General features: G+C 44.9%; 1 protein-coding gene across 5 annotated transcripts; it reads left to right on the top strand.

Annotated features, from left to right (window-relative positions):
* The first annotated feature begins 1,066 nt into the window (after window positions 1-1,066).
* epn2 (epsin 2) lies at window positions 1,067-13,644 on the top strand. 5 transcript variants are annotated; one of them, XM_019868354.1, is made up of 11 exons: window positions 1,095-1,416; window positions 2,719-2,806; window positions 4,795-5,492; window positions 5,681-5,835; window positions 6,890-7,002; window positions 7,233-7,337; window positions 7,642-7,747; window positions 8,345-8,497; window positions 8,729-8,821; window positions 10,548-10,775; window positions 10,929-13,644. In XM_019868354.1, the coding sequence occupies exons 3-11, from the start codon at window positions 5,062-5,064 to the stop codon at window positions 11,216-11,218; spliced, it is 1,674 nt and encodes a 557-aa protein (XP_019723913.1). In that variant the 5' UTR covers window positions 1,095-1,416; window positions 2,719-2,806; window positions 4,795-5,061; the 3' UTR covers window positions 11,219-13,644. The 5 variants fall into 5 exon arrangements, with proteins under 5 accessions (XP_019723916.1, XP_019723913.1, XP_019723912.1 ...); XM_019868353.1 differs by lacking the exon at window positions 2,719-2,806; XM_019868355.1 differs by lacking the exon at window positions 2,719-2,806 and having other exon boundaries at window positions 1,096-1,416; window positions 8,729-8,758.
* The last annotated feature ends 67 nt before the right edge of the window (window positions 13,645-13,711 follow it).

The following is a 13,711-nucleotide window of genomic DNA, read 5'->3' as shown; positions in this document are numbered from 1 at the left end:
CGAAGGAAATCTAGGCAGAAAACTATAAGTAACATAATACCATTCAAAAATAGGTTTCTATTTTCTCTGTGAAATTGCACTATTTCTTTAGTTGTGTCTAATGTTTTGGCCTGTGAGAACAGACAATTTGCGACTGCTAGAAATAAGTGTAGCTGTCTATTTCACATCAAATCTAAAAAGACGCTTCTTTTGGGTTTGTTTTCTCTATCAAAACTAGAACACGCCTGACCTCTACTGGCCAAAACTGGAGGTGCGTGATTATTGAGCTACAGCAGACAAGCGCCATTATTTTTGTATTCATACATTTCACTTTGAGTTCATCAGTTACCACAGACACGAGTGCAAATTGTGCAGTGGCGTAAACATCTTAAACTGTATTACATGAATGATTTTTCTTCTTCCTCTCATGTTAGACTGTCCACCCTTTAAGCAGGAAGTGTCTGCAGCTCAGTCCACTTATACACTCGTCTATTCATAAAACCTGATTTAAATATCATACACTGTATTTTTGGTGAGTCTAAAAAAAAACGTGATAAATGCCGCCATGACGCTGAGACATGATCAGACACATGCAGTGGAAAAAGACTTGAGGGATGGAATGCTGCTCTGCAATGTTTTCCAGGCTCACACTGTCACACCTGTAACACACACACTGACCGCCGTGGAAATTCCAGACATTGGCATCGTGTGTATGATTTCATAGTTGCCGATGCTGCTGTTTAGTCGGAACTGACATCAAGAAAGTGATACGTTTGTGTTTCACAACCAGCCACTAAACAGGTTTAACAAAGCAGACCAGGAAGCCAGGAAGTATGGCATTTGCCAATAAGATCAAGAATTGGAGATGGGAAAAAACACACAGAGTCGGAAGTATATGGTATCTAAATTGCCCTTCGCTTGTGGAATGATCAAAGTACATTAATGATCACAGTACATGAACGAAGTAGTTGAGTTTAGTTGCACTTCGTTTCACCCATCTACTGGGAACGATTGATTGTTTAGTTATAGAGATGTTCTACTCTGAAGAACAATGTTGAGCCAGATTCCGGCCGTGTTTGTCCTCTTGAAACGAGCTGACCGGGCTCATGTAGTGTTTCATTGACGGCTGACATGGCTTCCAGGGAAGGAAGGTCTTTTGTGTGTGCGTGAGTCAGGCCGCGTCGGTCACACCCATCCCCGGCTCTCCCACCTCCCAAACCGCCCGCCATGTTCTGGAGGAGGGGAAACCTTTAGCCTACCATTAGCATTAGCAACACTTTGGCTAGGCGGAGGCGCAACAAGCTCGCCGCAATAAGTACACTATCTTGATTTTTTTTTCCTTTTTTATTTTTTTTAAACATCTGGAATTTTAGGGACGCGTTTTAGGGTCTACAGCCCTGGACTCTTATTTGAATCAGACCCAGTTCGAAATAAACGGTAAGATACCGCCTGCTTTGAATACGTAGAGGAATTATTTCGACGTTTGGTGGAGTCCCTTAATCCAGTTTTCAGTGGCGATGTCTCCACCGAGCACCCGTTAGTAGAGGATTGGCTACATCTTTTAGCATGCTAGTCGACTGATTTAGTACCGTTTGTGGATTACATTAAATGTGCAACGCAGGGTCGGATATAATTCCAATAAACATAAAGCAAGCGGTACGATTTGACGCCGAGTTGGCGACATTTGACGTGATTGAACCGACCAAAAAGAGCACAGACGAGCTCTGCGGGTGGCTAGCTTGCTCCCCAACTTTTTTTTCCCGTCGAAGTGTCCCAACACTCGGCGTGAATAAAATGCCTCTTGGCTCCAGTGGCCTGTTTACTGAGGTGTGAAAAACAATAAATGGTGAACCAACATTGATCGTCATCAAGGCACGTTGCGAATAAAGTTACGCAAGTTAACTCACAAGTTTGCTCGCAACTTGCTAACATTACCGCTCATCGCTAGTTAGCATCCAGGCTATTTCGACTGAGATTTCACAAACTCCGCGCTAACTTCCATAAAATATTTGTGTTCATTTCTTATCGGAATACAGGACGTGGATGTGTGAGTGAGCGAGCTAGTTTGTGTCGATAGGGAACTAAAGGTACGTCAGTGGCTCGTGAGAAATCAATCGCGTGAGTTCAAGGAAACGCTGTGATTTGTTCTATTTATTTTGCGGCATCGCCGTTTATTCATTGTTTCCCTTACATTCCTACGCCTTTCCAACACTGAATAATGTCACGTTTTCTATGCTCTTTGATGTGCGTCATTTAGCATTTTTGTGCCAGGGCGCTGTCTCTGTAACAGCATTGATTGTGTTTCTAACTGAAATAGTATACAGGACTGTTTTGGCTGTACAAGCGAATGTGAAATATTGTGTTACTTATGGCTGTGGACTGAGCCAGTGTGGTGTCATAATGGGTGGGGGAATGAGCATCATTATTGTTGTCATCTCTTGCATGACCTGGCTTTTTAATTACAGGATACGGAGGCGCAAGGACGGACCTATCAGGACGTAGCTCGCCCCTTTATTTTTATGATTATTTTTTAAACTGCTTCGATCCTTATTAACCATACTTTACTGCAGAGTGTATAACACACAGACTGTTATGTTGGAACTTAATTATTGGTCAACAATTATTATTTTCATGTGATCATTGTCGCTGGAAATTGTTGGTTAAGTCTATGTGTGTGTGTGTGTGTGTGTGTGTGTGTGTGTGTGTGTGTGTGTGTGTGATGAGTTGTGTTCAATAAAGACAAACACTGTCAGCCTCATGAGGGACGCCCAAGCGAGCATTCAATCTCCCTATCAGCTTTCCATCACTCTGCTTTGCTGCTGTCAAGGTAGACCTGTTTTAGGTTTCCTGTACCGTTGTGGGAAATACTTGGAACTGTTATTGGGGCAAATGAATTGCCTGGAATTGCAATACAACTCTCTGTGGCAGATGGACACTACAATGCAGATTTTGTCCCTTGAAATCCGGACGGAGTCCGTTAGTTTCATGTCTTTGATTGTACTTTGAACTTGGACTCAGCCTGGGAAAAAAGTGGTACTTGTGCATCCATAATTCAGAGCATTGTAACAAGTCATCAGCAAAACCAAGTACTTTTAACACATGGTCCTTATCTTCTTCAGTTTACTTTTTTTTTTTTAGCTGCTGCGGTGTGCCTGGGAGAGGCCACAGATGCTAAATATGGTGCTAACTCAAATTAAAATTTGAAACAGCAGTAATAACCATCTGCAAATTTGTCAGCGCTTATCAGTAAGCCATAAAGCGTTCCACCCCTAAAATGGATGTAACATCCCATCCGCATCGCTGATGTCATGTTATTGCCTCATGTCTTTGTACTGAAGCAAAGACAACATAATGTGGAAAGATAACCGTGACTCTGTCTGCTGTAGGCCCTTCAACTTTTGCAGTAGGCTTCGAGCTCAGGAAAAAGTACAATGATATGACTCTTCATTTGCTATGATGTGTGCTAAGTGCAGATCAATTCTGTTTTGTGTCTGGGACAACATACAGTCAGGCAAATGCTCACCATGAATTTAGTGTTGTGCTGCTCCCCGAAAAGGAGGACTACTGGCCATGCCGGGACTGCTATTTTGTCTTGGAGATGGGGTGTGGTGGAAATGAGTGTTTGCAGCAAAATAAACATGCCTGCTTGAAAAATCGGATTTCCGATTTTAATGAATGTTTGAACTCTTATTGACACATTTACACCCTTTCTCCACACAGGCTTGTTTCATAGAAATTTGTGAGCTCAGCACAAGAAGGACGAAAGGGAAGGGGGGGTCCGGCTGTGTTTGTGGTGGGGGTTGTTCCGGTGTGTCTGCGTGCATGTGTGTATTTGGGCTGGGGATAGTAGTGGGGGTTGCGATGGACAAGACAGACTCTCTTCTCTTCCTCCTGTCTGCAGTGAGTGAATAGGTGATTATTGCAGCAGATGTGTAATTAGGCCTCGGTCGTATTCATGGCGATGCAGGGTGATGAGGGAAAGTTAGCGGGGGTGGCAGGGGCGTGCGGGGTGGGGCATTCTACACAGGAATCACATTTGACTGGCATTAAGTGAGTTTACGGGATGTGCCAAGTTGTTTTCTCATTCCCCAAGCGCTCTCACGCATCCTCGTTTCCCCTCCAGCTGTCCCTCCGTGGCATGGCCAGGCCGGAAGCTGCCCTCACAATCAAACCTTCAAATACTGACTTTGCAAATGAAACGCGCACCTCTGAACACTCCCTACCTAACCACTGTTTACGCCGTCATTTGGTTGTGGGGCGTGCTGGCGCATGCCGAGTGCGCGTAGGATATTATTGAATAGGACATGTCCGTAGCCATCCCTTTGGATGTTGAGTACAAAGGGTGCATATACAGTATAGTACAGGAAACGAATTTTCTCTTCATCAATGAGACCAATAGTTTAATAGATGATACACTTGAATAATATGGTTTAGAAATCTTTCGTTAACTATTAATTAGGATTAAGACAGAGGCCAGTGCGGAATACCTATCTACGAGAGCTATGAATAACTTTCACCTTAGATCTAAAGGACTTTGTTTTACAGTTAACGATGTTTCAGGACAGCAATCTCTTTGAATACGGTTGGGTTATGAATTATTTCGATTCTCCAATAATCAGATCATATGTCATCCTCTTGTGATTTTTATTTCACAGGTTCTATGACGATTCATAAGTTGAACGTACTGTTAGATATGATCATAGTTACTGTCGGCCAAGAGACCTCGACAAATTTGTCGTGACGGATTCTGGATGCTTCACTGTAACATAACATCTGTTGCTTGTAATTAATTAACTTTTACTTTGTGCTTCCTAGGTAATGGCACGGTCGCAAGCACTGTCGGCACTTTGTGTGCGGAAATGGTTTTAACAGATATTGTTCTGGAGGACTCAGGAACACTGCACTGGCCTGAAGAAGCCTCATAGACTCTTACTTATCCAGCACAAAGTTTGTTCGGACCAGGAGACCTTAAACTGACACGCAGCTTTTTGCATAAATACGCAAAACTTGTGGCGTGAGCGCTCCTGTCGGTGCCAGAGTTGAAATTGCCGATCCCCTGCGCGTTCCGCCTCAACCGCCACAATGCCAAGCTCCACCATCCGCCGCCAAATGAAGAACATGGTGAACAACTACTCTGATGCAGAAAAGAAAGTCAGAGAGGCAACCTCCAATGACCCTTGGGGCCCCTCGTCTTCACTCATGTCGGAAATTGCCGACTTAACTTACAACGTGGTGGCCTTCAGTGAGATCATGAGCATGATCTGGAGACGACTCAATGACCACGGCAAGAACTGGCGCCATGTCTACAAAGCGCTCACCCTCCTCGACTACCTGATCAAGACCGGCTCGGAGCGAGTGGCGCTGCAGTGCAAGGAGAACATCTTTGCCATCCAGACTCTGAAAGACTTCCAGTATGTTGACAGAGATGGTAAGGACCAGGGCATCAACGTGAGGGAGAAGAGCAAACAGCTCGTGGTCCTTCTTAAAGACGAAGATCGTCTCAAAGGAGAGCGGTAAGATATTAGTCATCCAATTGAAACCCACGCAACGCCGCTCGATTCGACTCAACAGCCGCGTTATAGAGCACTTGAAAACAACTACCGCTGTTTTTAAGTCTCAAGACTCAATCCCCTCTGAGCATTTTGGTGAAGAGAAGACCCTCGAGCTTTTTCAAGAAGATTGCTGTGTTTTGTTCGCAAAGGTCCCAGGCTTTGAAGACCAAAGAGCGTATGGCCCAGGTGTCCACGGGGAGCAGTCAGATGGGCTTTGGTCGAGGCTCATCCCAGCCCAACCTCTCGACTTCCTACAGTGAAGAGTACGGCAGGTCGGAGGGCTCGCCTGCCTCCTACCATGGATGTGAGTATCATTTTGTTTTGTTTTCATTGTGTTGTTTAAGTATTCCCTTTATTTTTTGGAGCAGTGCATGTCCTCCCAGCCCAAATACGTTTTCATGCACCCTGGCTTTTCAGTATGGGAGTTGAAGCCCCCCTTCCCAAGCAATATGCTCCTCTTCATTCAAATGAGTTTGCGTGGATGGGCTAATGAATATAGTGAGCGTGTAAAAAGAGAGGCATGGGCAAATGGAGATACAAAGAGGAAAATTAAGATGCAGCTTAAACCAGTTTCTCTTGTCAGTGAAGATAGGGTGGCTAGATGGTAATTACAGGACTGCTGGTTTTTGATTCTAGTGGGTACAATGTGCCAGTGACCGAAACAATCCCACAATGGAGTCTTTGAAACCACGGCAGAGATAAAAAGAATAAAAAAATCACAGTCAGGAACTGGAGTAACGCACCACGGGGGCAGGCGGAAACATGGGAGAATTTGAAATGAAAGCGTGACCCTTGACTTGTTTTCTTTTCACCTTTTGACACTCGGCCGTTTGTACACAGGACCAATTGTGAGTCTCGTGTGCGTTTGCAAGCATGCGGTTTGAGCCTGCACGGATCATACGTGTTGCACGGAGTGCGCTCTCGACCTTAGTATGTGGCCCACATTCCTCCATGTAAATACGCTTCAGTATGTGGCCGTGAGGCGGCAGGTCCAAGAGCTGAGTCATCATTTGAGAAAACGGAACTTAAGTCTGGCCAATAGGAATAAGACTGAGTCGACCCTGTGGGCGTAGCTAGGAGAGATTTTTGAGATTCCGCTTGAAGCTCCGGGCTATTGTGTAGTGGCAGACTGTGACTGAAAACAATGCAAATATGGAGTTGACCTGTCATATGCCCTTGTTCTCACAGGGTCCAAAGTAGGCCGGAAACGTAATTGCATTATACATATTTCCTAATTGTATGCATTTTTATTTTCAGCGAGTACTCTTACTTGTATCGAGTCTGGGGGCGGGGGAAGTGATTTTGGGTCACCCCTGATGTTTAATTTGGCAGTTTTTGTGTCGGCTTTTGTCCATCAGCCACATCTCCCAATGCGGGATCAGAGTTGGAGCAAGCCAGACCTCAGACGAGCGGTGAGGAGGAACTACAGTTGCAACTGGCTCTGGCCATGAGCAGAGAAGCAGCAGAGCAGGTACGAGGCATGTGCGCTCCATGGCAGACAATGAATCACCATCAGTTCACATCTGGGGAGTTAACTTCATTGTATCAAATCAGTCTCATGTTTGATAAATGTCTTTGAGGGCTTGTCTAGTGTCTGTCAGTATTGTGGGTAGTTTTGGAATCACATTAAGTGTACACAATCTACTACTGTATATATATTCAGTGAGATGAAGTGTCAATCGCTCGCGTGCCAAATTACAGGAGGAGCGCATTCGCAGAGGGGACGATTTAAGACTACAGATGGCCTTGGAGGAGAGCAAGAAGGGAGGTCCGGACTCTGGCAAACTGGCACACAAGAAAAAAGAGGTAAGTTACCATCAAAGCATGAAACATCAAGTGACTTGGCACAAATATGCTAAATTAGTCTCCTCGCGCTCATTTTGCCTGACCCGATCTCTTCCCCCTGAAGCAGTGATGAATCTAACTGAAGATGGCCTCGTCAGCCCACCAATTATGTGACTCAATAAATGGCATGACTGTTCATTTTCATTAACATGAGATGACTGCTAATACGGCTGAGCAGTTTCATATTACATGCACAGTTGCTACCACTGTAGTTTTTTTTCCTCTCTATCAATTTTCAAATGAACCTTTGTCTTTTTTTTTTTAGCCGCAGTCATCCCTGATGGATTTAATGGATGTTCCAGAACCAGGTGCCAGTGCTGACCCCTGGGGTGCAGGAGCTCTGTCCAAAGGAGACCCCTGGAAACCTTATGGTACACATTCCGCATTTGCGTGCTTTTACTTTGAGGGGGATGTATTCGGTACTGCGTTTGTGCCTAAGTGCCTCACCCCTACCTGAAACTCTGAGAACTATTGGTTGACAACTCGGAATGTTGCTCTGCAGGCCCAGTGACAATAAAGCACTGCAGAAATTCACTCCTGACAGACCACATTGAGGACCGGGTTTGCGGGGAGAAATAAGTGCCAATTGCCAGGGGCAGTAGAAAAAAACAGCACCAACGGTTGAATGTGAGACGATATCTCTACACTGTAACTTATTTACCTAAGACCTCACGCACAGTTGACATCAGCAATTAGCGAATTCCCGTTTTCAGTTTGTTCACTTCCCTCACTGATGTCAAAAGGGGAGGCACTTGCAAAATTCCTCGACAAACTTGTGATGCTACACTGTAATGAAGGGACTTAATTGTGTTGGAAAGGTCGTGACAGGAGGAGAGACAGTTTGGTTTAACAGCTGAAAGGGGGATCGTTTGGACCTTTGATTCCTGCCACCAAAACACTCGTTCTTGTAGCTCATATTTAACCGAGCCATATTTTGCCACTCAGTAGACCTATTTCCCACCCCCAAGGTGCTTCTTCTAAGTCGGCAGCCTCAGCGGACCCGTGGGGGGCTCCTACCTCACTTCCACCCATGAAGAGCAGTGATCCCTGGGCATCAAACTCCACTCCCCCATCTGATCCCTGGGGGTCGGCCGCTACTCGCCCCAAGGCTTCCAACGCAGGTAACCCATAGCGGAAGGCTGCTGATGTTTTCAATGACAAAGTAATGAGGTTGAACAAATGATGGAACGGCATCCTGGAGGCCCAAATGGTGTTTGGTTGTGCCATTTGCCTTTTTCCGTCTGTCTCCTTTGAATCTACGTAGATATTCATTCACATTTGTTTTGTCTGTCACCAGCCGTGCACGTGTTCGTCTTTGCTTTATATTATATGTGTGTGTTGTCTCCATCCAGGTAGCTTTGACCTGTTCAGTGAATCCAATGGTACGTCCAAAGAGGACTTCTCAGAGTTTGACAGCCTGCGTTCCTCCTCCTCTGTCCCTGCTGGTACTCACCCTGTCCTTGTCTCCCTATTGACACAGTCTGTGTTGTTCCTCCTCCGTGCCGTCCGTTGTTCTAATATTTCTGCAGGGCATACACACGTGTCCTGCCTTTGTATGTTGATACTACCAGACTCGAGCAATGGGCCTAGAGCAGCCATGTTTCTTTTCCACGAGAAAACCCAACGAAAGACATGCTGCCATAACAATCAGATTTTCACTTGAAGAATGGAAGGCCATTTGCTCTGGTCTGGTCTTGTATCACTGGGGTGTTAATCTTGTTGTGGTGTCACCTATATGGACTTTTTTTTTTTAAGCTCACAAGGCTCAATATCAGAGGTTTTGCATCACAGTTTTTGGGATTAACCTGCAAAAAAATTGCTCCTCAAAATGTCAAAGTTGCTCCTCAAATGAAGTCAATGATTCACAAAACTCTTCGGCAAAGAAAAACAATGATTTCGAGCCTTTTCTCATGACTGTAATGAAGAACTCTGTTTCCATAAATTCCGAATGTGAGGTCAGCTTGGCGCAGGTCTTTGTGGCTTTCCCCCTTTCGGTTAGATTCTGCAGGCAGGGTGGTACTAGATAGAGATTTGTGCTTCAGCTCAATGCAAAAATGCCGAATACTGTGCTAAATTTGCTAAAATCCAAAGGATTGTCATGTTAATTTCTATTCTGAGATTAGTTTGTCCTAATGACACGTGTAAAAGATGTCTTGCTGGGTCTGGTGCGTCTCCATCGCTCTTTGTATCCATTGCTACCACAAAGGCTGTCTGTTTCTGATGTCCTCCCATAGTAGTTTCTTTTGATTGATTTAATGTGTCAATATAGTTTTTTTTTTTTACAGTGAAAACTCACGTGCAGATGTAATGCACTGTATCATTTTGATTTCAGCTTTTAATTTTGAGATGTTGTTCTCAGCACAATACATTTACTTGAGTATTATTACTTTCGCACAAGTCGGTGAACCCTGCTGTGGAGTGTATCATTTTATACCTTAAATAGCTTGTCTTTGTAGTCTCTACAACTAACTATAATGTACAGTAATGTGCAAATTATTTGCAAATCATTCTTTTATACTATGTTTACACGGCATCTGAACTTCACTGGTTCTCATTTTTGTGATGTTGAGTATTGTGTGTGTGTGTGTGTGTGTGTGTGTGTGTGTGTGTGTGTGTGTGTGTGTGTGTGTGTGTGTGTGTGTGCGTGCGTGCGCGTGCCTGTGTGCGCGCGCGCACGCAAATATTTACTCATTTTTAATTCAATGGGTTCAAAACCTGTAACAGGAGCCACCAAAGACAGTAAGTTGGTGAATACAAAAACAAAAAATGGGAGCGGAGAAGTCGCGTTTCTTGACTGGGAATAAAAGGAGTATCGTAGAAACGGTCAGTCGGTCACAAACAAGGATGGGTGATGTTCACCGTCGTCCTACAATCTACAAATGCAAGTTATGCAACTGTACCATCACAGCGTGACATTCCGGGTCACAACGGTGCGGCTTTAGTTAAAGTGCGGCTGGTAGAATAGTCTGCCTGAAGTCTTGGCCCAACTGGTGAAAAATTGAAATCAGAAATAATCAACCAAACATCTCGTTTGTTTTGTATTGAGTCGGATATACTGTATGTCAAAGTATATGTTGTACTGTATTCTGATTTCATTTACATTCAACTTCATGCCCCCCGCTTGATTGTAATGGAGGTTTCTGCATGTATACAACAACTTGTGTTTTGTAGGTGATGGTGGGATAGCATCCTCTGTTCCATCCCAAGCCAGTCTTGCTAGCAGCAGCAGTTTGGACATCTTCGACCCACTTCCCACATCCATCTCTACTTCTTCAAATCCAACCAGGAAGACCCCAGAGTCTTTCCTGGGGCCCAACGCTGCCCTGGTCAACCTGGATTCTCTTGTGACCAAACCAGCCCAACCTGCACCAGCGTTCAACCCATTCTTGGCTTCCACAGGTGTTAATTTTTTTTTTTTTTCCCAACACACAAAAAGAGAAACATACATGTTTACCATGTCTTAAATTGTTGATGGTTCCAAATTGCTGATAAAAGATTGGAACTCATTGGGAGCATCTTTTTGTGCTTCTGACATTGTCTGTGTTTACTCAGGTGGCGCCGCGGCAGCCTCCGCCACCCATGCCAACCCCTTCCAAGTGAGCCAACCGGCCCCTCCAACCCTCAACCAGATGCGAGTCAGCCCCATGCCTTCGGGGTTCGCCAGCGGCATGGCTGATTCCATGGCCATATCCTCCTTGCCCACTCAACCCATCTCCATGGTCCCATTAGCAGGCATGGGCCCTGTGGGACGCCCGATGGGCGCTATGCCCCAGCCACTGATGAGCACGCCCCCCCAGGCTGGGTCGCAACCCACCGGAGCCACCAACCCATTCCTTTTGTGAAGGGATGACTGCAGGACAACGTGCACGCAGAACACCCCCACCCAACTTCTTTCCCCCCCCATCTCTACAAAGCTTCATGGAGAAGTTGTCTCGTCCCATGTATCCCTTTTCTAACCAACCCCCCAGCAAGTTCATAGACACTGTGGCATCCTTTTAACATTACCACACGCTTCCTCCCCTCCTTGTGCGACAAACTGCCTCGTCCCGTGTGTTCCATTTCGATGCGACACTGATGTAGATCACTGTCCACTTGGCATCAGAGTTAGAGTAGCAGGGGTGTTTACATTTCCCACCCCCTCACCCCCACAGAGGCAGGTGAAGACAGTCCGCTTGTCCCTCACCCTCCTCCCTTCCTCCGTAGGATTGCTCCCTTTCTTCTGTGGGGTGACAGAAGCCTGACTCTACTAACGCCAGGATCTTATCTCGTCACTAGAGCTAATCTTTTATAAGCCCTGTCAGCTGAATAGTGTGCGCGTGTAGGCGCATGCGTGTATGCGTGTGAGAGTGGGTGCACATATTAGTGCTATTACACTGTGTATTTCCCAGTAAGTCTTTCCTTCACTTACTGGCGTTTGAATGATAGAGACCGTCAGATATGTTTATACTCTGTGTGTGTTCCGAAGCAGGGATTTTGCACATTTCGTTGGCTTTTTTTTTTTTTTAACTAATAATTTACGCGACTGTTGGGCTCACCGCGACACCTTAGCGTAGGCAAGGAGGCTAGCTGTAAAACGGGGCGTGACTGCTTAAACTTGGACTTTTTCTGTACCACTCCCATCACAGCGCTGGGCACGCCATTGGACTCCTTCTTGAACCGCCACAAAACATGCTGACCAAACACGGGTCGCGGTATTAAACGGCATGAATGCTTCTCAAAGGAGACGAAACCCCGCTAGCCGAGTGATTAAGTGGCATGTTATGCTCGCAGATGACTTGTCAATGCCCCAATCCTATGACTCCATGTGATATACGACATTAAGGCCACACCCAAATTTGCGTTGAGACATAAATATATTAACTGTCACAGTGTCAGTATTCAAGCACATAAAGTAGGCATTGTGGAAAAAAAAAAGGTTTTGTTTTTGTACTAGGGTCAAAGGGAAGAGGGGAGCGCGTGCGCAGTTTGAACGAGAGATACCAGCTTCCACATGTACTTGAATGCACAACGTCGGCAGTTTGTAATAATTGTGGCGGTTACCAGTTTGTCTGCAGCATCTTCTGTTGGCACGCTTCAATCAGCAATTTAGAGGGCGGATTCATTGCCACTTATCCATCTGCAATCAATTTACCTGGTGAACACGCAGTCGAAGAGCAAACTGTGTTCCATGGAGGAGTTAGGAGGTCTTTTTTCATGGTTACATTTTACTATTTACTCATTCAGATCCTTTTTCTGTCATTAAGGTGTTTACTAGCTGCATATTTTAGTCTGCATCAGGTCATTTTAGTGTTTCACCCTATGGGTCAGCCATTCACTTCTCTTAGAAGCACAACTGTTACCAAAGTCACAGCGACTGATCTCCAAGTCTGAACCCCCCCCCCCCCCTTCCCAGACCAAAACCCAGCATCAGGTCACTTGACTGTTTTTTTTCTGTTCGCCGACACGCACACACCATTGTTGCTTTCCATGACATTTTTTAAGTTTGTGCAAAAATGAATATTGGAGGATTACTTTGTAGAGAAACAGAGCGTAATCAGAAAGCTGGTGATGTTTTCTTTTTTCTTGGCTCATGGATGGGTGATAGGTGGATTGAGTGCATACAGCCCAATGAAACCGTTAAATCGCAAAACAAATAAGATATGCAAACAATGCGGTAAGTTCATGTTAAAAAGAGATGTTTTGCAAAAATGGCTTTGCTAATATGAGCTTATTGAACGGCGCCTCGCAGACAAACTGTTTTGTCACCCTCCTTGATTTCACTAAACATTGAAGCGATGATGGAAAACAAAAATGTTGGATGACACTGCAAATGACCACTTTTTTTCTGACCGGTTTCACAGTGGCGGTGTGGTTCCGTAATGGCCCGTGTGTGACAAGCTGATGATGCATCACTTTGTATTCGCTATGCTTTTATTGAGAGAATACCTGACCTTACAGACTGTCTTTATATGCATTAATAGCCACCTTTTTATTCTTCTGCACGTCTGTCTAGTTACTCTTCTCATAGTGCTGGGAGCAGGCTGCTTTTTACTCGATACGTGCTCAATCTGACGGCATTATATCTGTATAATATAATTTATCATTTGTACTATTGTAACATACCGTTCTTTTTTTTGACCTTTATTCTGTGTAATGGGTTTTTGTAGGACACGTCACCGTGGAATCTTAACGGCATCTAAATAAACGAGCACAGCAGGGCGCCCCCTGTTGGTTGAGGTTGAGTAGCTGCATTGGTTTAAAGTAAATGTATATCACATCAACTCTGTAACCCTTGTCAGTGTCTTTTTTTTTTTTTTTTTTATAACATAGATCATCTACGTCTCTGTAAAGTCAGC

This window comes from Hippocampus comes, unplaced genomic scaffold (genome assembly GCF_001891065.2).
Source record: "Hippocampus comes isolate QL1 unplaced genomic scaffold, H_comes_QL1_v1.1 scaffold314, whole genome shotgun sequence".
Lineage (NCBI taxonomy): Eukaryota > Metazoa > Chordata > Actinopteri > Syngnathiformes > Syngnathidae > Hippocampus > Hippocampus comes.
This window is presented reverse-complemented; position numbering and strand designations above follow the sequence as displayed.

Excerpts from the sequence above, each read along its gene's own strand:
- epn2 (XM_019868353.1), top strand. The coding sequence starts at position 5,062 with ATGCCAAGCTCCACCATCCGCCGCCAAATGAAGAACATGGTGAACAAC. Across the intron at positions 7,338-7,641 it reads TGGCACACAAGAAAAAAGAG|CCGCAGTCATCCCTGATGGA; the intron begins GTAAGTTACCAT and ends TTTTTTTTTTAG. Across the intron at positions 8,498-8,728 it reads CCCCAAGGCTTCCAACGCAG|GTAGCTTTGACCTGTTCAGT; the intron begins GTAACCCATAGC and ends GTCTCCATCCAG.